The 24,645-nt window shown below is 42.5% G+C and overlaps 1 protein-coding gene across 1 annotated transcript; it reads right to left on the bottom strand.

Moving 5' to 3' along the window:
• Nucleotides 1–647: 647 nt before the first annotated feature.
• On the bottom strand, nt 648–24,155 carry SLC25A35 (solute carrier family 25 member 35). The gene is made up of 5 exons (XM_026683926.2): nt 22,994–24,155; nt 22,098–22,163; nt 15,850–16,002; nt 13,226–13,360; nt 648–2,306 (listed from the first exon to the last, which is right to left on the bottom strand). The coding sequence occupies exons 1-5, from the start codon at nt 23,366–23,368 to the stop codon at nt 2,142–2,144; spliced, it is 894 nt and encodes a 297-aa protein (XP_026539711.1). The 5' UTR covers nt 23,369–24,155; the 3' UTR covers nt 648–2,141.
• Between the last annotated feature and the right edge of the window lie 490 nt (nt 24,156–24,645).

The raw sequence follows: 24,645 nt of genomic DNA, 5'->3' as shown, positions 1-24,645 counted from the left end.
TTTGGAGTGGCCACTTACAGTGAATGCTTTTCTCCTTTTTTAAGTGGATCTTTCCTTCAGGTCTGGTGCTTGATTAAAATAAACGCAAGCTTCAACAGAAGCTTTTACCTACCTGTATGACATTAAAATTCTCATGTCCGTTTGTAAACTCCAATGGGGCGAAACAGTGCATCGTAAGGCAAGAATTTTTGAATCGGTGTACCTCAAACGGGGATGATTTAGAGCAGGGGTCTCCAACCTTAGCAACTTCTTCAACTCCCAGAATCCTGGGAGTTGAAGTTCACAAGTCTTAAAAGTTGCCAAAGTTGGAGACCCCTGATTTAGAGAATGTGTCCAAAATCTTGCCCCCCATTTTCTGGGACAGCAAAATGATGTCCTCTTCATTAGCAGGACATCATTTGCAAGGAAATCACGGCCACAGGTTAAATTCAGAGGCAAAACTTCTCTGGAAGAGAGTTTGTAGAGATTATCCAAGTGACCCTGGAGAGCCACTCAAGAACAGACCAGGGAAACTGCCGTTTTTGTGATTGGTCACTGAGTGGAGCTGAATGGGACTTGAGGCACGGACTTTTACAAGTACTAAACTGAATTGAGCCCCATTTATGTTTTTGGATTTTTTTTTCTCCCTCGCATATGGGAGATTAACCTCCTGTTTTCATGATAAGGAGAACCTGAAGATTAAACAAGAACCCTTTATGATGTGCAGGCTTCAGCTCCCAGAATTCCCCAGCTAAAATGGGAGTTAAAGTCAATACATTTTCCCTGACCTGCCTGGCAGTTTACCTATCCTTCCTTCCTTCCCTCCCTCCCTCTCCTCTCCTTCCTTCCTTCCTGCTGCATCAAGTTTATACTTCCTGGTGGCTTTCCTGTTGAAATAAAAATGGACTCCGCACAAGGGAAAGATATCACAAGAATTGGGAAGGAGGCATGACATGTGCCACACGGGTCAGAATAGGTCAAGGATGTGTGTAGAGAATGTATGAGGTGCTGTGGAAGTCCAGGAGAGTACAGAAGTATGCAAAAGGTCAGATGGAGTACACAGGAATTTGGTATGAGTTGAGAAAGCTGAGTAGGGGTGCAGGACAGTGCCATGAGGTTGACACAGCACGCAGAACTGTGATGCAGCTAAAGGTATGCAGTGGTACATGAGGGGTAGGAGCCCAGAAGGGCTATGTGTGTTGTGTGAGTGGGGGAGACTTGCCTGAAAAACTTGTGACTTAACTTTCTGGCTTCTTCTTTGCCAAAGGTTTCAGGAGTGTTGGAAAGGACAAATGACTCGATAGAGGTGGCACGACTGAAATGGCCACAAATGTGTCAAATTTCAATTCCCAGTCACATGGGGCCCAAGTTTTGGATACATTCTGTATGTTAGCCCATTTGATGTATATTGATTGAAAAACTGTTGCCCCATAATGCACCATTTTACCCAACTGAACATTACAAACAGATCTGATAACTTTAATTAAGCATGTGGATAGACAGCAAGAAATCCAAAAGAGCAGGACAGCACTCTAGTGCCACCTAGAGGAGGGATTAACAGAGGAGCAGGTGAGCCCTACCTATAGGCCTACTTGGTTGCCATGGAAAACAGCTTGAACTCAGCCCGCCTCCCGCCACCTTTACAGAGGCCCTATATGTTTGCACACTGGGCCAAAATGAGCCAATGAAGTGAGAAAGCTTTTTAGGGCTTCTAGGTAGGTGGGACCTGGAGGCCATTTACAAAACCGACAGCGGTCCATCTTCTGCAGTGGAAAAATGGCGCTTCACTATAGAATGGGCCTGGTGGGTTCCTGCACAAGCTTCAACAGGAAGAGCTTCAGGAAGAGCTTCTGTGTGATGGTTTGGCTCCTCAGTCCAGAAATTAGGATTGAGGTATTATTATTCCAGGCAGGAGAAAGATTTGCACGTTTATTTTCTCCTCCCACCTGTAGCAAAATAGAAAAGGGGACCCAGAGGTGAGAACGGCCAAAAAACAAAGCGTGAGGAATGGGCTACCAATGATCTTTCTCTGCCCAGTAAGAAGTTGAATCTCTTGAGATTAGCTTGACTGACAGCGAGGTCCGGACCGCCCCCTGAGGTATGTCACGACGTGCAAATTGGGGGGGGGGTCATCCCCCTTATGAGCGGCTTCACTCCTGCAGTCAGCGGAAGTTGACTTGGCGGATTTGATCCCAGAAGAGAAGGCTGAGGATCGTGTGCGGCCCGATGCGGAAGTAAGAAGCCCCCACTCCTTTGTAGGCCCCCCAAAAGCCCTCGGTCCGGATGATTTGGGCCAGGCAGTCCAAGAGTCCTTTGTACATCATGCCCTGCCATATAAGAAAAGGAAACTATGAAGAAATCAAGCTCAGTGGCAAATTAAGAGCACCCCACTTTTTTTAGGTTATCCCTCGCTTTCAAGGTCCCATTCTCCCAGCCCCTCCACCTTAGATTTTGGAAAACTGGTTTCCTTGTTTTTTAAAAAATTTATAAAAATGAACAAAACCACTAGCAGGTTTTTGCAAAAGTATGGGGAGATGAATTCAATATAACCTTCGAGTTACAACGGTTCATTTAGAGTTTGGAAGATTTAAAAAAAATTAAAAAGTGGAATTAAGAAAGGGTTAACAGCGAAGCTGGGTCTTAAAAAAGATTAAAATCACATCAACTGGACCAAAACAAGTTTATTTATCTGAGATGTTTGGTTATTCATCCAAGTAAAGTCCACCAGTCAAAATTTAAAAAAAAAGTGGGGAGAAACCCCTGCAGTTGGTACATTCCAATGACAATGTCCACCTAACTAATTTTTATTTATTTATTTTGACTGATGAAGTTACTCAGATGAGCAACGAAATGTCTCAGATTAACAAACTTTGGTCCAATTTTGCCATGATTTTAACCTTTTTTAGATACTTTTGGGCCTGGATTATTGAATTTTCATGGACATATTGCAATACATTTTAGGGAGGAACCCCTGCAGTTGGTGTGGCAAGAGTTGGTACATTACAACAACTCTAATTCTCTTCCTAACTACTTTTTTAAAATTTATTTTGACTGATGAAGTTACTTGGAAAAGTAACAAAAAGACTCAGATTAACAAACTTTGGTCCAGTTTTGCAATGATTTTGACCTTTCAAGATATTTTTGGCCTGGATGATTGAATTTTCATTGATGTACAGCGAAGCTGTGGAGTTAAGCAACTTGTCTAAGGGACCCCTGAAACCAATGGGGTGAATGAATCAAGTGGAAGTCACAAGTTGGGTGACCGATTTAATGAACCCAATTCCAAGCAATTTATAGGCAGTCCTCGGCTTATGACCATGCTTGAGCCCAAAATTTCCCTTGCTAAGCGAGATTGTTGTTAAGCGAGTTTTGCCCCATTTTTCATGACCTATCTTCCCACAGTTCTTAAGTGAATCACCGCAGTTGTTAAATGAGCAACACGGTTAAGTGAATCTGGCTTCCCCATTGACTGGGGATCGCGTGACCTTAGGACACTGCAAACATCCCCAATATGAGCCATTTGCCAAGGGTCTGAATTTTGATCACATGACTTTGGGGATGCAGCAGTGGTCGTAAGTATGAAACAGTGGCCATAAGTCACTTTTTTCCAGTGCTTTTGTACTTCAAACAATCACTAAATGAATGGTTGTCTCAAAGGTTGCTTTTTCAAGAGGCAAGTGGACTTTCTAGTTTTTCTTTGAAGACGTTTCGCTTCTCATCCAAGAAGCTTCTTCTATTCTATAAACTTCAGAAATGAAGAAGCTTCTTACCGTGTTTCAGCAAAAATATGACCTACCCCTGAAAGTAAGTCCAAATGTCAAGCATCCAGAAAGTATCCATGATATCAATTACTCCGAGATGTTATCTCTCCAATTGATTTATTAGGAACAGATCTGGCAAGTCAAAAGCAATTTCCCAAATAAAAGTTTTTGGGTGTGTTACACAGAACCCACCTTCTCTCCTCCCTCCTCTCCTCCCACTTCTACACTTCATAAATCACGAGAACCAGTTAACTGCAACTGGAAATTCTTAATACAACACACAGAATAACCTTGAACTTTTCAACTCCTCTAACTCTCTAAAAACAAATGTGGCAGCTGAATTTCAAAGCTGACAGGCGTTCCCTCTTGAAAATTCCTCCTCCTAAAAGAAAAAAACACCACACATATAGGGGTTAATACACTGTCCTTAATCCCCTCTCCCCACTCCAAGAGGACCCTTCGGTTTGTGGGGAAAATCCTCATGGAATTGGTTAACCAATTGATCAGCATCAACATTCCAACTCTTTACCCAACTAGCATCTGAGAGGAGGTATCCTTTCCATAAGACCAAATACTGCAATTGGCCATGGTGTAATCTAGAATCAAGAATTTTTTGAATCTCATAATGTGTTTCCCCATGTACCGTCAATGGTTTAGGGGGAGCAAGTGGTAGTGGTCTTATCATTGATGTAGTAGCTGGTTTTAGTAAACTACAATGGAACACTGGATGAATTTTCCCCAATAGTCGAGGAAGACGTAATTGGACAGTGACCGGATTGATTATCTTTGAAATTGGGAACGGACCCAAGAATTTTGGACCCAGCTTCTTACTGGGCAGTTTCAACCTAAGATACTTGGTCGACAAATATACTTTGTCCTCTACTTTAAAAGGCGGTTGAAGGGATCTATGTTTATCCACCTGTTTTTTATAAATTTTTGCAGCTTCATTCAAAGCTTTTTTTGTATCTTCCCACCCTTTCTTTAATGAGTTCATCCATTCTGTCAGGGACATGGATGAGGGAGGTTGTCTAGGTAACTCTGGCATCGAGACAAAATCCATTCCAGTGTTGATTTGGAATGGAGTCAATCCCGTGCTGCTATGTACTGCATTATTGTAAGCAACCTCTGCAAAAGGTAATAACTCAACCCAATTTTCTTGTTGATATTTTACATAGCATCTAATGTATTGTTGAATCATGGCATTAGTTCTCTCTGCTGCTCCATTACAAGCAGGATGGAGAGCTGAGGACAACCCTTGAGAGGAGCCAATGGATTTCAGAAATCCCTCCAAAATTTTGCAGTAAATTGTTACCCCTCTGTCTGATATTACTCTGCGAGGTACACCATGTACTCTATAGATATGTTTCACAAACAGCTTTGCAAGTTTTTTTTGCAGATGGAAGCCCTTTGCAGGCTATAAAATGGGCCTGATTAAAGAATAAATCAATTATAGTCCAAATGACCGTATTCCCTTCACTCTTAGGTAATTCAACAATAAAATCCATTGTGATTTCTTCCCAAGGTTGGGTTGGTTCAGCAACTTGTTACAGGAGGCCAAGGTGTTTTCCAGTTCTCTGTTTCATCGTGGCACAAATTGAACAACTTTTTACATAGTCCTCAACATTAGGTTTCATTTTTGGCCACCAGAACTGTCTTCTTAGTAAATGTAGGGTATTTAGGAATCCGAAGTGGCCTCCCAGCCGAGAGTCGTGGCTAAGCTTTAGTACCAGTAGTCTTAGGGTTGTGGGTACATAAAGCTTAGTCCCTTTCCAAGCTAGTCCATCATTCATTGTCAACTCGGTTTGATGGTCCAGGAACCAAGGATCGGTCAATAGGGTCATTTTCAATTCTGCAGTCAGCTTATTTTCTAGGTGTTTGGGGTTGAGGTTAGCTTGGGTTCGAGTGGTTACTTGGCCGGCCAATTGAGTGTCTGAAATTAAGGCTTGTACTATTTCCTCTCAGTGGCTGTCAAACTGAGGTTTTCTGGACAGAGCATCTGCCAGTATGTTTTTCCCTCCGGGGATATATTTAATGTTGAAATTGAATTGCTTGAAATATTGGGTCCAGTGGACTTGTTTGGGCAATAATCTCCTAGGGGTCTTTAGAGCCTTGAGGTTCTTATGATCAGTCCATACCTCAAAGGCCTCTGGCACCCCTTCTAGAAAATGCCTCCAAGCCAATAAAGCCCATCGTACGGCGAATGCTTCTTTCTCCCAGATCTCCCACCTTCGTTCTGCGTCTGTCAGCTTTTTGGACACATAAGCGCACAGCATCAGTCGGCCCTGAGAGTCTTTTTGCAGAAAAACGGCTGCCACCACTACATCACTTGCATCTGTTTGGACAATAAAAGGCTTGGTCGCATCTGGGTGCTTGAGGATGGGCTCCATTGCAAAGAGGCGTTTTAATGTCTCGAAAACTTTCTGACAGTCCACAGTCCAAGCTAGGGGTTGACTCGGCTTTGGTTTGATGGGTGATGGGCCCGTTTTTAATAGCTCTGTCAACGGGAGGGCAACTTCAGCAAAGGACGGAATGAATTGTCTATAGAAGTTGGCAAACACCAAGAAACTTTGGAGTTGTTTTCGGGTTCTGGGGGGTAGTCAGTCCAGCACCGCTTTCACCTTTCCAGGGTCCATTTCAATCCCCAGGTTGGATATTTGGTAGCCTAGGTAGTCTAGTGACTCTTTGTGGAATTCGAATTTTGAAAGTTTCACATATAATTTGGCAGCTAGAAGTTTTTCTAGAACCTGTCGGACCAATTGAACATGTTCTTCCATGGTTTCGCTGAAGATAAGGATATCACCAGGTACATGAGGACCCCCCGGTAAAGGTGCAGGTGTAGCACCTCACTGATGAGCTGCATAAACACTGCAGGAGCCCCCTGAAGTACGAAAGGCATGACTTTGAATTGGAAGCTACCCAGAGGGCAGTTAAAAGCAGTTTTCCACTCATCTCCCTCTTTGATGTGGACCCGGTAATAAGCTTCCCTGAGATCTAGCTTGGTGAATACTTTGCCCTTCGACAGGTGATTCAGTAAGTCCTTCATAAGAGGGAGAGGATATATGTTTTTGACGCATACTACATTCACGCCTCTAAAGTCAACACACAATCTCAATCCGCCATCTTTCTTCTCCTTGAACAACACGGGGGCAGCTAATCTTGATTTGGCAGGCTCAATAAAACCTCGTTCCAAATTGCTGTCGATGTACTTCCTTAATTCAGCCATTTCAGCAGGCCTCATGAAATACATCTTTGGTTTTGGTAATTTCGCCCCAGGCTCTAATTCTATGGTGCAATCAGTGGCTCGATGGGGAGGTAAAATAATTACACTCTTCTTCACTGAATACTTTAGCCAAATCTTTGTATTGGTCGGGTACCTGGTGGTTATCTGGGAGAAGGTGGGATGCCATGGATGCTGGCTCTGGGTTTGAGCTGACTGGTGGCTTTGTAGTGGGTGGAAGAGGGGGCAATGAGCCCGGTCCAATGTGGATTTTTCTGAATCTATCCTCCCATTTGATCATTGGGGCCCATTTGTCTAACCAAGCAAGTCCCAGTATTATTGATTCTGACATCTTGGGGGCCACTATGAAGTGTATGAGTTCGCAATGGGGCCCTAATTCCATCTTGATTAATTCTGTCAATTGAGTGGCTGCCCCCCAATTAAGGTTCCATCCACTTGCTCAAATCTGATTTGGCGTTTTAGTCTTTATGCCCAATTGTTCAACGATGGGGAGTCCGATAAGACATCTGGAACACCCAGTATCAATGACAGCTTCTAACTCCCCAGCCTCCCCCATGTTTGGTACCACTAACTTGACCCTGACTGTAAAAGGTATGATGGGATCACTCACCATTGGGTCATCTTCGCAGGTCGAGTTTTCGGGGATGTGGTGTCGGTCTGGTGGTCCATTGCTCCCATCTGCACAGAGGGGGCTTTCCCAGCTGTGTTTGGCGAACCTGTCCCTGCCTGGAGGTCTTCCTTGATTCTTCCGACCTCTAACAGCTGTATTAGGCTTCGACTCTGGAGCATGTGGCACATGCAGGGGCTAGACAGTCTGCTGCCCTATGATCGGCTTGGCCACATCGGTAACATTTTAGCACCCTGGTGGGTCGGGTACGAGCAGGTTCGGCTGGTCCGGTTGGCAGTCTCCTCGCCACAGTTCTTAGTCAGGGCTGCTGGAAGAGGTTTCCTTTGTGGGTTGATGCTATGATCTAAGCTGAGGGAGGCAGTATACCACGATTGTAAGGTCTCTGGGATTCCCCTAATTTCACAGGCCTTCTTTACTTCTGGATCAATGGCTTTCTTAAAATAGTGTAAAGTCATTCTTTCAGGCCAATCCATGAGGTGGCTTGCGACCCTTCTAAAGTCCCAAATGAATTCTGACAATGGTTGCTTGCCTTGCCTCATTTCCATTAACTTCTCTTCATTCTCTGCTACCCTGTCTAGATTTTCAAATCTGAGTCTTAATAATTGAATAAATCCGTTTACATCATGTAATTCGGGGGTTTGTTCATTGTGTAGTTGGGCTACTCAGTCTGAAGCATCTCCTTCATTCATCCCATTTGTTATGGCCGTAACCAAATCGTGCTCTGTGGCATATTGATCTCCAAATTGTTCTATATGAGATCGGATTTGAGTGAGGAAGTAATTGAAATGTTCGTGGTGTCCATCAAATATGACCTCAAAGGGTATTCGGTCCGGCCTGGGTCATGGTTGCAGAGGTGGCACATGCCAGGCTCCTGCAGGTTATACTGGAATGGAAGGAACAGGCTGGGTGGCGTACATAGGCTGGGTAGGCCCCCTGAATCCTGGCTGGGTGGTGCCTCTCTGGAATAGGGGTCCCTCTGGCCTCTTTTCTGGTTGGAGCTGCAATTGTGGTTGCCAGGAGGAAGATGGGGGTGGCCTGGTTCCCTGGTCGACTGGAGGGAGTGTGGCCACTGTCTGCTGTCTGAGCAACCCCCCTTCAGACCAGGGTTGGTGCTGGCTGCCATTGGCATTGAATCCACCCCTGGCCTGGATAAAATCCCCACCCTGGAGTGATACTCTCTGCAAGGGGCAAAATTCCTTCTGGAAAATGAGGGGATTGCCTCAGAGGCTGCAACATACCTCTGTTAGTTGATGCTTCTTTCTGGCTTCCTCCAACTGGCATCTGTATAGGCTCCTCATTCCTCACAGTATTTGGGTAAGTGAATATGGGTGGTCTCAAGCTTCCACCTGTCCAAACAGACTGTGAGACCAAATATGTCCTCTTTAAATTCTGGAACTGCTGATGTAGATCTGCCCTTGATGGACTTCCAGGAATAATCTGGGGGTTGTCTTCTTGAGAGAAATCCCAATTGTCTCTCTTCCCTCCAATCTGACAGAATAGCCATATGCCTGGGGCTAGAGAAAGATTTCTCTTCAGACAGCTGGGTTACCTCTGGGTTATAACAACTTCTTGAGTTGAAACGCTTCGGTATAGCTCCGAAATCTCTTTCTCCTACCATCCTGAAAGCATCCATCATCTCCTCCAAACAAGGGCTGGCAGGTTCAATTAATGCTCCGGAGGGAGGGCCCCCACACGCTCCCCCCTAAACACCTCCAACTTCGGCTGATTGCTGCTCTTTCTCCATTTCTGGGAAAAGAACTCCGGGGCATCACCCAAGCCCATTCAAAAAATAAAAGTTAGTCTTGGGAAATAAATGTCAAGCATCCAGAAAGTATCCATGATATCAATCACTCCGAGTTATCTCTCCGGTTGATTTATTAGGAACAGATCTGGCAAGTCAAAAGCAATTTCCCAAATAAAAGTTTTTTGGCGCGTTACACAGAACCCACCTTCTCTCCTCCCTCCTCTCCTCCCACTTCTACACTTCATAAATCATGAGAACCAATTAACTGCAACTGGAAATTCTTAATACAACACACAGAATAACCTTGAACTTTTCAACTCCTCTAACTCTCTAAAAACAAATGTGGCAGCTGAATTTCAAAGCTGACACCTAGCTTGATTTTTACATGTATGCCCAATATAAGCTCTATGCTCAAAATAAGCCCTGATTAAGACCCTGCCCACTCCAGGGTGTACAGGTAAAAATTAAGCTAAGGTGAAACTGCCCTACCACTTACCTTCAGACAGTTGCAGTCACACCTCGCACACCCCAGCAGCTGCCTTGCCGGCCCATTTCTTCTGCAGCTGGCAAGGCTTTCCTGATCCGGAGCTCTTTTATCGGCTGCAGAGACCTTTAGGAAAGCCTTGCTGGGGAGGGCGGAGCTGGAGTCACGACGATATGGCATGCGATCTTGGAGGTCTGAGATCGCTGCCGATATCTTTGCTCCTGGACAATCCAATTGGACCTAAACTGTCCCGAAGAGATGGTGAAAGTGAAGAGCGCATCCTGCCGATCCCAGGGATACCGCAAAGTCCCTGGTAGATCCAGGAGAAGCTCTTCTTGCCAGTGGCAAAGAGGCAGCCATTAAAGCTGCTGAAGTTGGGACAGCTCCGAAATGGAAGAGAGCAGAAAGAGAAAGTGTGCCAGTTTGGTGAGAACTTTTTTTTTACTCTAAGATCTGAAAGGACACCCTAAGGGAAAGAAAGAATTTGTAAAAGTTTTGACAGAAGTGACTAAGCGACGATTTTAAACAGGAGTGTCAAAGTAATGTTTTGTTTTGTTTTTTCTAATTGCTGGATTTTTTATATATGATCTTGTGTTTTGAAACTGGACTGGTTTTTTCGTTCATATCTATTTATCTTTTTTCTTCTCCTTTTTGACTTTGTAATATTTTTGGCTACAGGCTCCCTTTAGTTAATTCATTTTTAAAAAATATCTTTTTTTTCTTTTTATCAACCCTCATTATATTCTGCTCGGAAAAGGAGGGGGAAAGTGAGAGCAAAGAAACTTTGTAACACTGCCAACTAGAGGCTTGAAAATATTCTTTCCCTGTGACCAGACAAAGCTGAGAAAGAAAGAACTGAGACTCTTTTTCAAGGACATTGCTATTTGATAAGATAGAGGGAAGAGCATGAGAGAGTATTATTGCAGGTGCTCTTCTGGATTTCTATCAACAGCTGGAGTCTGGTGTTGAAATGTAGGGGGGGGGAAAGGTGATAAGTTTTTGGAGAAGAGAGCTATAATAAGATCCTTGGATAATTAAATAAAGTGCAGTGTGCCCTTTTTATTTTTCCTAAGTTGTGCTATCCCTCCTCACCAGCTTTATTGCATTTTTTTTATCCCCTTCTTTGTAATAACTGTTTGGGTTTCTGGCTTTGTTGGAGCTTGCCTTTGTTCTTCTCTCTCTTTTTTTGGGGAAGTCCAACCTCTACGTTTGCTTTTTATTTTAAAGGGAAAGCCTTAAAAGCCCTTTTTTTTCCTTTCCTGGTATTTTTGTTTTTTCATCTACTTCTTTGGTTTATTTTTACACATTTTTTTTTATTCGAGAACTTTCAATTGGATTAAGGTGTTGAAGAACCTGAAGAATTTTTCCTTTTTCTTTTTCACTTTTTTTCTTTTTTCTTTTAAGCTCTCTTTCTTTGTCTTATTTTTGATTGGATTAAGATATACAAGAACTTGAAGAAATTTTGTCCTCTCTTTTTTTCTCTTTTTCCTTTTTTTATTATTATTACTGGCCTTCTTTTTTTACTATTTTCATTTTGAACTACATGTGGGTTAAGGAATGGATAACACTAAGAAATGCTAGATTGTTGACATTAGAAGGACATGATCTGTTGTTGGGGTGGCATGCTTTTTTATGGTAAAAAGGAACTAAAACACAGGGATATTTTAGAAGACATTATATACGGGAGTCTCTGTGGTTAAACTGGGAGAAGGTTAAAAGACAATGTTATTTGAAAATTCCAGTCTGGTTATCGACTATTGAAGCATTTTCATATCCTATAATATACAAAAAGGAACAAACGGTTAGATATGGTGAAATACTGAATGAAAAGGGTGAACTTAAATCTATGCAAAAACTAGAGGAACAAGGTATGAAGATGAATTGGTTTCATATGCGCAAATACATTCAAGGTATGATAAAGATTCTAAAACAGAAGGTTTCTATGATAAATTGACTGACTTAGATAAGATTTTGACAGGTACTGATGAAAAGGTGATTAAAAAATTGTATGGATATTTATTAGAAATTAAACTAGAAGAAGAACAAGTTAAAGAAACAATGATTGCTTGGGGGGAAGAATTTTGGATATGGGATTGATTTAGAGAAATGGCAAAAATTGTGATCTCAAAATTATAAAATGACAATGTCAACAGCATATAAAGAAAATTTGTATAAGATATTTTACAGGTGGCATTTCCCCGACAAGAATAGCAAGAATGTTCAAGAATAAATCCGAAAAATGTTGGAAATGTCATCAGACACCTGGCTCATTTTACCATATGTGGTGGACTTGTGCGGATGCCAAAAATACTGGACTAAAATCTACATGTGGTTGGAGAAAATGATGAAAAACATATAGACTTGAAACCAGAGATATTTTTGTTGGGAATTTTACCTGAAATATATAGTAAAGACTTGAAATACCTGAAATAACAGCGGCTAGGATTGTATTTGCTAAAAACTGGAAAAATGAGAAGATACCATCACAGGAGGAAATCATTAAGAAAATATTGGAATGTGCTGAAATGAGTAGATTGACATTTGAAATTAGAGAACAAGAGGATAAACACTTTTATAAAATTTGGGATCTTTTCTATCAATGGTTAGATAACAAAGTACAGTAATGAAATATGTAGATTTCTAGAAAATAATAAATATATAAAGATGTACTTCTTTCTTATTATAACTACAAAATGATTTTAGGATAGATTTGGGATGATAATATGAACTGTTATACAATAAATTAAGTAAATTATGGTTATCTTGTAAAACATGAACGAATAAAAGTATAGTCAAATGATTGATTAATAATGATACTAAGGTATTTAGTTTTTGATTGACAATATGAGATTATATGTAATGTAACTGAAGACTACGAAATGGAAGCACAAAACAATTTGTAAACCAACCGGCACACTGTATGTACACCTATGGAAGACAGCTTGATGTTTTTATGTTTTGTTTGTTTATGTTTGTTTTTAAAAACCAATAAAAAATTTTTTTTTAAAAGGAAAGCCTTGCTGGTTGCAGAAAAGTTCCTGAAGGCCTCTGACAGCAAAAAAGAGGCCAGGGGCGACGCTCAAGTGAGGTGGGTCATTGAACGACATCCCCCCCACCTCAAAAATAAGACCTGGTGCCTTTTTTTGGTGGCACAAAAATATAAGACAGGGTCTTATTTTCGGGGAAACACAAGTAGATGAGAAGCAAAATGTCTTCAAGGAAAAACAAAGGAAGTTCAGTTGCCTCTTGAAAAAGCACCTTTGAAATAACCATTGAGACCTGGATGGCTATAAGTCAAGGACTGTTCTGTGTTCCCATTTTTTCCTTTCGTCCAGCTAACTGCAAGGGTTGCGGCTTCCTCTGCATTCTCTCCCTTCTTCCTATTTCCTACCTGGCCATCGGGTCCAATCGGTTGGTTGTAAAGGCGGGTGCTGGCCACATCAAAAGGTGTCATGGCGATGGCCACCACGAAGCTGCTCGTCATCCCGGCACACAAGGCAATCAGCCAGCTGTCTTTGGGGAAGATCTGGAGGAAGAGGAAAGAACAAAAGGCTAGAAGCCACCAAAGTTACAGCCAGCTTGGCTGGAGATCAGCAACTCAGATCCAATCAGAGGGTCGAAGTGTACAAGAAATGCAGCTTCATTTTTTATTTTTTTTGATGGAAACATAATTCTCCAGTTTTGGATGTGAAAATAATTGGGGGCACTTAATCCCTGGAGAAATAGGAGCATTAAAAAAAAACCCAGTGGGACAAAAGGACACCATGGACCATCAAGTCTGCCCTGAGATTTTTGTTTGTTTTAGTTTTAATTCATTCATTTCTTGTTTTTCATTATTGCTTTTTATTTTGTTCATTTTATGATTATTATCTTTGTATTTTTTGCTGGATGATAGAAACGTGTTTATCCCAGAGGTGTTTAAATCAGTTACTGATGACTAAGTGCACTATCTTTGCTGGAAGCAGCTTCTATGATTTCACTACCCTTTTTTGTGAACTTAAAGAGCCCATGCAGAATCTCCATTAAGTGAGGCAAAAACATTCCAGCATTCTGTTCCCACTTGGCTTTACTCATGCTGTACCAAATAAACCATAACTCTTCCATAAACCTACCATGACTAGTTTCATACCCTAGAAGTACAGAATGTTATTATGCCTTAGGACTGAGATTCTCAAACCTATTTCTATTCTATTCTATTCTATTCTATTCTATTCTATTCTATTCTATTTCACTCTACTCTATTTCTATTCCTATTCTACTCTATTCTATTCTATTCCCTTTCCTATTCTATTCTATTCTATTCTATCCTATCCCATCCCATCCGATTGTACTCCATTGCATTCTATTTCATATTTTCTTTTCTTTTCTACCCTATTCCATTCCATTGCACTCTACTACATTTCATATTTTCTATTCTATTCTATTCTATCCTATCTTCTGTTTTGTACTATTCTTTATTCTCCGCTGGATTCTGCCTGAAAATTGGCAGTTTGGACTCACATAAAGCCCCATTTATATTTTACCTCTTCTGCCACAACCAACCTAAATTTAAATTTGCAGCTCCCCTTGGAATAAAGAGTAAGTTGATGCCATGGATGCATGCATGCAGAAAAAAAAATAGCTACCAATCCATCTTCTTAAGCTCTGATGCTGTATTAATAGCCATTGGATTAGAAACACATTTAATACTCAAGAGTTGGAAAGAATAAGGAGGAAGTGTCCTTGAATTTGGCAAATAAACAGAGTATATTTGGGTATTGCTCAAAATTTTTATTTAGTTTAGTTTAGTTTTGTCCTGCCTTTATAATTTTTTATAAAGAAATAAACTCAAGGCAATGAACATACCTAATACTGCTTCCTCCTCCTATTTTCCTCCATACAACAATTCTGTGTGAGGTGAGCTGAGCTAAGAGAGAGAATGACTGACTCAAAGTCACATAGCTGGCTTTTGTCCCTAAAGTGGAACTAGAACCCACAGTCTCCTGGCCATTGGCCCAAGGTCACCCAGCCGGATTTTATTCCTAAATCAGAACTGGAACTCACGGTTTCCAGCTTGGTGCCTTAATGACTAGATCAAAATCAAATGCATATCCCAATTTTACTTCTCTCTTGGATCAGAGGTGTATGTCTAAGATTTGCAGTTTAACAGAATTGGAAGGGACCTTGTAGGTCATCTAGTCCAACTCCCCCACCCAAGTAGACCCTACACCATTTATGACAGATGGCAGTTCAGTCTCTTCTTGAAAGCTTCCAATGATAGAACTCCCACAACTTCTGAAGGGAAACTCTTCCATTGGTTGATTATTTTTACTGTCAGAAAATTTCTCCTCGTTTCCAGGTTGAATCTTTTCTTGACCAGTTTCCATCCATTATTCCTTGTCTGGCCTTCAGTTCAGGTACTTTGAAAATAGCTTGACCCCCCCCTTCTCTCTGTGGCAGCCCCTCAAATATTGGAAGACTGCTATCATGTCTCCCCTGGTCCTTCTCTTTACTAGACTGGCCATGCCCAGTTCCTGCAACCGTTCATTGTATGTTTTAGTCTCCAGTCCCCTAATCATCCTGGTTGCTCTTTTCTGCACTTTTTCTAGTCTCAACATCTTGTTTACATTGTGGCGACCAAAACTAGATGCAGGATTCCAAGTGTGGCTTTATAGAGTGGTATTAGTACCTCACTTGATCTTGATTATTGTATCTCTCTGCAACTTAGGATTGCATTGGCTTTTTTGGCTGCCGCCGCATACTGCTGGCTCATATTTAATTGCTTGCCCACTAAGACTCTAACATCCCTCTCACAGTTACTGCTATTAAGCCTGGTTTCACCCAGTCTATGTGAGTACTTTTGTTTTTTCTTGCCTAAGTGTAAGGCTATACTTTTATCTACCTTAAATTTCATTTTGTTAGATATCATCACATCCTATCAGGTAGGATCATCAGACAATACACCAACCATACCAAATGCAAGTTTTCTATTGTAATGCCTGTAGTTTTTCAAACAAGCAAAGGAAACCATCATACCTCGAGGTTGTTGAAAAACTGTTTGGAAAAGGAGAAGGTAGACAGCTGCGTGGATGAACCCACCATGACTCGGGGCACGGACGAAATGGCTCCACGCCACAGTCCTAACACACCATGTTCTTTGTGGATCCCACTTAGCGCGTGGAACATTCCCTAGACAGACAACAGAAAAGAGCCAATGAAGTTTAGGAGCATCCAAGTCTACAGTCATCATTGCTACGCAACTAGTTGGAAGTCGTCAGTTGAACTATTTGGACCGCTTCAAGTAAGGAGCGAGCAGGATTTAGTTAGTTTAATTTCGTTTCATTGCACCTCGTACAATTTATTTATTTATTTATTTGATTTGCCAATTGTTTACAAGATAATAAGTGTATACATAGTTGTGAATACATGAAATGGGTACATATAAGAAAAATAAAAGAAGAATAAGAGAAACAATAGGACAGGGACGGTAGGCACGTTGGTGCGCTTATGCACGTCCCCTACAGACCTCTTAGGAAAGGGGTGAGGTCAATAGTAGACAGTCTAAGTTTAAAGTTTTTGGGGTTTGGGGAAGAAACTACAGAGTCGGGTAGAATATTCCAGACATTGACCACTCTATTGCTGAAGTCGTATTTCCTGCAATCAAGTTTGGTGCGGTTAACTTTGAGTTTGTATCTATTGTGTGCTCTTGTGTTGTTATGGTTGAAGCTGAAGTATTCATTGACAGGTAAGTCATTGCAATGTATGATTTTATATACCATGCTTAAATCAGACCGAAGACGGCGTAATTCAAGGTTTTCTAGTTCTAGAATTTCAAGTCTGGTGGCATAAGGTACAATGAAATCAAACACCATCTTCAGTGCACATCATGACCATAACCATGAAAATAAACACAAACACACATCCTTCACACTCCACACAATGAACCGAAAACCCCTGACTCTGCACCAACACTGCACTATACAGTAGAATTGAAAAAGCTACTGCCCTGGGATAGAAGCTGTTTTTCAGCCTATTTATCCTTCCGCCTGCCAGATGGTAGAGATTTGAACTTTTCTGCACTAAAAGACCACCCTGAAGATGTCAAGGAAGAAACCACTTTTCCTCCAGGTCAGAGAACATTAAACACAGAATAATGGGGTTGTAAAGGACCTTGGAGGTCTTCTAATCCAACCCACTGCTCAACTAGGAGACCCTATCCCATTTCAGACAAATGGCTATCCAAACTTCTTAAAAACCTACAGCAATGGAGCACCCACAATTTCCAGAGGCAAGCCATTCCACTGATTAACAGTTCTCATCAGGAAATTTCTCCTTAGTTCTAGATCAAATCTCTCTTTAATGATCTTCCACCCTTTACTTCTTGTCTTGCCCTCAGGTGCTTCGGAGAATAAAGAAATAAATGAATAAAGAATTAAAATAACGCAAACAGCTTCTAAAATTTAAAATACATTCATTATGCAAACATGCATGGTTCTCATCCCAGTCCTATTTCTACAAACAAGACAGTTTCATTGCTATTTTTGACTGGCTAAAGTTAAACCCTACATCAAATCTTCTATCTAGTTCAAGAAAAATGCAAAAAAAAAAAAATGCTATCAAGAACAATGTTGGTTTCTTTATTCTCTATTCCTGAGTTTCCAGGATCATCTTTGGTGCAAAATAGAGACTCAGATTACAGAGTAGTCCTCAATTTACAACCATTTAATGACCATTCGAAGTTACAACAGCACTTTTAAAAGTGACTTATGACCATTTTTTCACACTTACCACATCCCCATGGTCACCTGATCAAAATTCAGACGCCTGGCAATTGGCATGTATTTATGACAGTTGCAGTGTCCTGGGGTCATGTGATCACTTTTTGCAAAGTTAATAGCAATAGCACTTAGATTTTATATACCGCTTCACAATGCTTTACAGCCTTCTCTAAGCAATTTATAGTCAAGATATTTGCTCCCAACAATTTGGGTCCTTATTTTACCCACCTCAGAAGGATGGAAAGCTGAGTCAACCTTGAGTCAGTCAGGATTGAACTTCTGGCAGTGGGCAGAGTTAGCAATAGTGCTTAGACTTATATACCGTTTCACAGTGCTTTATAGCCCTCTCTAAGCAGTTTACAGAGTCAGCATATTGCCCCCAACAATTTGGGTCCTCATTTTATCCATCTCGGAAGGATGGATGTCTGAGTCAACCTTAAGCCTGGTGAGATTTGAACTGCCAAACTGTCAGTCAGTAGAAGTAGCCTGCAGTACTTCACCCTAACCACTGCACCCCGAGGCTCAATGGGGAAGCCAGATTCACTTAGCAAACGTGTTACTAAATTAAAGACTGAAGAGGTTCACTTAACAAATGTGGCAAAAATGTCGTAAAATGGGGCAAAATTCACTTAACAAATGTCTCGCTTAGCAATAGAAATTACTTGCGGTCGTAATTGAAGACTATCCGAATTTGCAAAGGTGCAAAATAAGGACTCGGGGCAGGAGGCCTAACTTTTCTCAATCCTTCCGTCCCAGGATAGAACATTATAACCAAATCTTTTCCCAGGTAAATCTGCTGTATTTCTTACACCAACCCGACAACCCGAGATTTCCAAGATTTCCAACGTTGAGTTTTCAGAGCAAGAGTATTAGCAAGAGATTAGGAGCTGCACATTTTTAAAGATCCAGGAAGCTATTTAGTCAATCTACCTCCGTATTCTTTAGGCAGACTGGCATCTTTCCAAATTCCAGGACAGGAATAATCAGGGATTGGACAGAAATGCTGCAGAATCTCCAGACTTAACCTGGTTTGCCTCGGAAATGATCCTAAGTTAGGCTGACGCAGTGTGCTTTGTGGTGGAGATCTTTTAAATGGCCATCTTGTTTCCTCACTCTACTTCCAAACAGGGCAATGCAAGAATATTCGCTATAGATTGGAGAAGAGTATTTCCTAGGATGATTGTTTACTACTTCCTGAAATGAGATTTAAGCAACTGATATTGCTTAATTAAGTTCACCCAATATTTTAATTCGGCTGGCACGGTTTTATTTATTATTTATTTTGTTTATTTGTCTCCCGACTATTTTTTTTACAAATATGTTCATGGTGGTGAACATAACCAACACATCTTCTTCCTCCTATTTTCTGTGCAAAAACAACCCTGTGAGGTGGGTCGGGCTGGTTGGCCTAAATTTGAAAAGGTGGCTTTTATAGCTGAGGCAGAATTAGAACTCACTATCTCCCACTTTTTAGCCTAATACCCTAACCCAGAAGTGGGGAACTATGGCCCCTTTATGACTTGTGGACTTTAACTCCCGGAATTCCTGAGTTAGCATGGCCATAGTTTTCTCAGGAATTCTGGGAGTTGAAGTCCGCAAGTGATAAAGAGGCCATAGTTCTACACCCAGCCATAGACCAAAATGAACCACTTAATCACTAGACCAAATTTAGATATTTTTTTAAAGGGAAGGTATAGTTTATATAAATGATGCCTTTATTGCTCTTTCAAAGACCCTAACAGAAGTTAACAATTAGCCAGGATATCTACTTACAGATAGTCTTCAACTTACAACAGTCCACATAGTGACTGTTCAAAGTTACAACAGCACCAAAGAAAGTAACATGACCGTTTTTCACAGTTACAATCTTGTAGCATACCCAAGATCACGTGATCAAAATTCAGATGCTGGGCAACTGGTTTTATACTTATGACCATTGCAGCGTCCGGGGTTGCTACCTTTTGACAAGCAAAGTCAGATTCACTTAACAACCATGTCACCAACTTATCAACTGCAGTGATTCGCTTAACAGTGGCAAGAAATGTTGTAAAATGGGGCAAAACACACATAACGAATTCTCACTTAACAACATAAATGTTGGGTTCAGCTGTGGTCATAAGATGAGGCTACTTTATTTTCTTTCTCTACAAATAGGCCTCCACTTACAGCCATTTATTTAGGGAGCCTTCAAAGTTACAACAACCCTGAAAAAAGTCACGTATGACTGTTTAACACACTTACAACAAATTTTACAAGTAAAATATGACTTCCAAGGCTGACACACTGCATCCCTCCAATCACGTGATCAAAATTCAGATGCTTGGCAAACAGTTCATATTTGTGACAGTGGCAGTGTTTTTGAGACCAAGCAAAAGCCAAGGGGGAAGGCAAATTCACTTCACAACTGTGTACTAACTTAATAACTGCAGTGATTTGTTTAACAGCTCTGGCAAGAAAGGTCATAAAAGGGGGGCAAAACTCACTTAATAACTATCTTGTTTACCAAGAGATATATTTGGGCTCAGTTGTGGGTTGTAAGTCAAGCAGTACCTGGATAATAAAACGATTAGTCTTTAAAAGCCATAGATTGTTGTTTTTCTTTAGGTGTACAATTTGGAGTTGGGTTGGGTTGGGTTTGGTTTGGTTTAGTTTTGTTTTGTTTTGTTTTGTTCAGTTTATTGTCATTGCACCCCATACAATGAAATTAAACGCCATCTTCATTATACATAAAACAATAACTAAAACAAATACACACATCCCTCACGTTCTATACAATTGTACTGAAAACTCCTGATATTGCATGAATATTGCACTATACAGTAGAATTCAGTATAGTTACTGCCCTGGGATAGAAGCTGTTTTTGAGCCTATTTGTCCTTATTTTTATTGTCCTAAACCGCCTGCCAGATGATAATAGTTTAAAAAAAAAGGTGCCCAGGATGAGATGGATCTTTAAGAATGTTTTGAACTTCCTTAAGGCAGTGGGAACTATAAAGCTCTTACAAAGAGGAGAGAGGGCAACCAATGATCCTCTGGGCAATGTTAACCTTCTGGAGCAGTGATCCCCAACCTTTTTTATGCGCGGCCCGGTACCGGCATCAGCTGGCGCCGCGGCCCGGTGCCGGCATCAGCTGGGCGCCACCATCTTTTTGATGAAAAAGTGCTTCCGGTGACCTCACGGAAGCACTTTCATCAAAAGGCGCTCAGCGCTTCAGTGAGCTTTCCGGGTAGAAATGGCTTTCTGCCGGAAAAGCTCACCAACGGCGCCATCTTTGATGAAAAAGTGCTTCCGGTGAGCTTTCTACCCGGAAAAGCTCACCGGAAGCACTTTTCATCAAAAATAGCGTGCCAGCAACCAGCGACCCGGTAGGACTTGTTCCGCGGACGGTACCGGTCCGTGGACCGGTGGTTGGGGACCCCTGTTCTGGAGTACTGTCCTATCCGCCATTGTGCAATTGGCAAACCATACACAGGTGCAATAAGTTAAACAATGCAAATAATGCAAACAATGAAGATTTATGGAGGCAGGTGAAATGAATGACATCATTGCCTTGTATTTTCTAAAATCTAGCTATCCTAATAGATCTTGAGGTCATACCATGAATGAATTGCTAAGAATACTTTCTGGCAACCATGCATGAAGAACTGAGTTCCAAGCAACATGATAGCTATTGAAATAATAATGGTTGCCAGCAATTTCCATTGCTGGGAGGCTGTTATTAAAGGAGCTGGTGTGCCAAAACAAGCTCCTCTCCCAACAATCAAAATTGGGAAAGACTACAATTTAGTGGCAGGACAAACCACAAGTTCAGCCTCTAGCATCTTTGGGCAATACTGGGAATACAATGCAGAACTGTGTTCAGTTCTGGATCAGTGATGCAGGAAGGACTATTTCATGGTGAGATACTTTTCTATAGTTCCAATTTTGAAAGGCCCTTTAGTTAGAGCACAGAATAATAGGGTTGAAAGGGATTTTAGAGGTCTTTTAGCCCAACCCCCTGCTAGAGCAGGAGACCCTATACCAATCTGGCCAAATGTTTGTCAGTCTCTTCTTGAAAACCCCCAGTGATGGAGCACTCACAACTTCCAAAGGTAAGCCGTTCCACTGATTAACTGTTCTCACCTTCAGGAAATGTCTCCTTAGTTCCAGATTGGAGCTCTCTTTAATCATCTTCCACCTATTTCTTCTTGTCCTGTTCTCGGGCGCTTTGGAAAATAAGTCAACCCCCTCTTCTCTATGACAATATGGGAAGACTGCCATCAAATCACCCCTACTAGTCCTTCTCTTCGTTAGACTTGCTTTAGAATAATGAGGACCAGAATCTTAATTTATCTTTTTTGTATATAATGTTTTTTTTAATCATTCCCGAGGTCCCCTGAAAAAGGCTAAGACAGACCCTTTTTGAAAATCCTGCAAACTTGGTGACCAGTAATTTACGGTGAGATTCTGAGGAGCAAAAGGTCAGCAAATTACAACTTTCTCACTATAAGGCAAGAGCAGCTTACCTGGTGCTGATACTGGTGTCCTACAGCAATCTCAGAAGCTGACTGAGCTTGGAGATGAGTCTTCACCTGGAGAGAGGATTAGAGAAAGGTTACTTTGTTAAGAAACAACATGTCAGGATGATGAATTCAAAAATAACATTGATTTCTGTTTCTCCCATCAATGTGTTACCCACTTCTTTGAAGCAGTTTTTGTTCTATTAATCAGAGCAGTGAAAGTATTCAAAGTTGCTTTAAACCAGAGGAGAAGAACGTTCTCACAGTTGGTGAAAACCAGTACAGTAGCAAATCTGGCTCTTGTAAAAGTACAGGGACAGGTGAAAAAAGAAGCAACCGGGCAGCCCGTTTACATAGCGGCTAGAATGCAGCCCTGCTCACTGCTCACTCCAGTGGTTCGATTCTGAGCAGCTCCAGGTTGACTCAGCCTTCCATCCTTCCGAGGTTGGTAAAGTGAGGACCCAAAATTGTTGGGGGCATTAGGCTGACTCTGTAAACCACTTAAGAGAGTGCTGTTAAAGCACTGTAAACCGGTATATAAGTCTAAGTGCTTATTGCTATCAGGAAATATTTTTGGTGACTGCTGCATTTTTCTTTTTCTATATATATATATAAAATATATATAAAATTTAACATATAACATATAAAGATTCCATTTTTAATTAAACAGTGTGTTGTCTAGGTACAAATAGTTTTAGGAAATAATATTCAAGACGTTTACAATATTCATTACATTGGTTTTAGTTCTATAATAATAATAACAACAATAATAATAGTTGCTTATCTCTTTATCCCTGATTCTAAAAGGAAGAAATCGACCCAGCAACTCTGAATTCCAGACAGAAATGCGTTGGGGGGGTCAATTTCTCTGTTATTCTAACGCTTCTGGGCTTAAGACCCACCAGGTACAGGGGGCTGCTCACAATGGCACTTGCGGCGCCAGCCAAAGCTCCTGCCAGGGTGGCCCGCAATGGGCTGATCCGTCCATCCCGCTTGTAGATGTAGCCCTTGGATTCCGCTATCCCATAGGCGCCTAAGCGGATGCCGTTAAAGCCAAACTGATAGAACAAGGCAGGCGAAAGTCCTCGCTGGAGAGCAGCCAGCCCGTCCACCCGTCCGATGGTGTACAAGGCATGGAAGACATTGCGGTAATGGCGGGTGTACGTGCCAGGAGAGCGGAGCTCTCCTTGGAGCTGCATCCGGGTCTTCACCACTTCCAGGGGATTGGTAAAGAGGCAGGCCCCACAGGCAGCCACCCCACTGAGGAAAAAGTCCATTATGGGTGTGGGTGGGTGGGTGTTGTCAAGGGAGCTGGAAAAGATTTTGGAAAGGAGAAGCCAAGAAGGTGAAGGGTCAGTTGAAGGATTTAAGGAGGCATGGAAGGAGGACCCACCCCAGGTCCTCCGAAGGTCAGAAGAAGCACTTCTGTGAAGGATGGAAGGTCAAGGGGAAGGAAGATGGAAGGTCAAGAGGAGGAGGAGGAGGAGGAAGGGAGAAGAAAGGGCAACTATAACAGAGAAGATCCCTGCGTCATCATCCAGAAGAAAAGCAGTGTTACCATCAGGGTCCCGGCTGGCTCTCTTTTCCCCAGCCCTTGAGGAGGCAAAGGGGAGGAACAGGAGAAACAGAGAAACCAGGATTCAAACAACCCAGGTAGCAAAAGCGGCCAGAAGAAACCAGGGTTGGTCGGACGAGAAGACCTCCGCAGCAAGTTGGGTGACCAGGGGTTGGGTTAACCCACAAGGAAGGTTAGGGAAGCGCTTCCCGTGCCCACGATGGCACCGGGCAACGCAGGCTGGGGGATCCGGTATCGCGGATCTTCGAAGGGAAGCCGGCCGAGTAGCCGGGGAGATATTTCGGAGCCGGGCAGGCAATCGAGGAAACCGGGTGGATCCAGACGATCCGGGATTCTTCTTCACGCGGCCAGGGCGCAAAGGCGAGGAAACTGCGGCGGGAAAGCATCATGCGGGGCTTACCCCCGCCCACGCGCGCACGGAGACCGGCAGCCGCTTCTCTTGCGTGCGGACCTGCAGCCCGCTTCTTCCCCGGCAGGTCCCCGCCGAGGCCACGCCCTCAACCGGCGGTGGGGGGCTGGCCAACGGCTCCTCCCCGTGTCACGCCCCACGCGCGCCGTGGGGTTGATTTTACGCAGCGCCCGGGTTTCGCGGCCTGCGGGGTTGCTAACTTACCGGTAGGACGGAAGGGGGTGGTTGTGGGGGTGGAGGTGCGTGAGGATGTTTTTTTTTGTTTTTGTTTTATGAAGGGGGAGATAAGGCGGGGTCGGGGTCGGGGCGAGTGTAGGAGGCGGAGGGAGGGAAGAAAGGCTTTACGTTTCCGATCCCCGATCTGGATGGGAGCCCGGGAGGCTTTGGGGAGGTGGGATGGGGTGCGGAGTTGGGGAGACCGGTGCGCACCGGCTGGCTCGGCAGGGCGGCTTGAATCGGCTTCAAAGGAAAGACCGCCGGGTTAGCATGAATCGCGTTAATCCGAGGTGGTTCAAAGGCTCTGAGGGCTTTGAAGCGGGTCGCACGGTTCAGCCTCGGCCTCTCTCGCG

This window comes from Notechis scutatus, chromosome Z (genome assembly GCF_049901735.1).
Source record: "Notechis scutatus isolate UNSWTSFEM ecotype Mainland chromosome Z, rNotScu1.2, whole genome shotgun sequence".
Taxonomy (NCBI): domain Eukaryota; kingdom Metazoa; phylum Chordata; class Lepidosauria; order Squamata; family Elapidae; genus Notechis; species Notechis scutatus.
The sequence above is the reverse complement of the archived record's forward strand: the minus strand, read 5'-3'. Positions and strand labels throughout refer to the sequence as shown.

Excerpts from the sequence above, each read along its gene's own strand:
- SLC25A35 (XM_026683926.2), bottom strand. The coding sequence starts at position 23,368 with ATGGACTTTTTCCTCAGTGGGGTGGCTGCCTGTGGGGCCTGCCTCTTT. Across the intron at positions 13,361-15,849 it reads AGTTTTTCAACAACCTCGAG|ATCTTCCCCAAAGACAGCTG; the intron begins GTATGATGGTTT and ends CTCTTCCTCCAG. Across the intron at positions 2,307-13,225 it reads CGATTGGACCCGATGGCCAG|GGCATGATGTACAAAGGACT; the intron begins GTAGGAAATAGG and ends CTTATATGGCAG.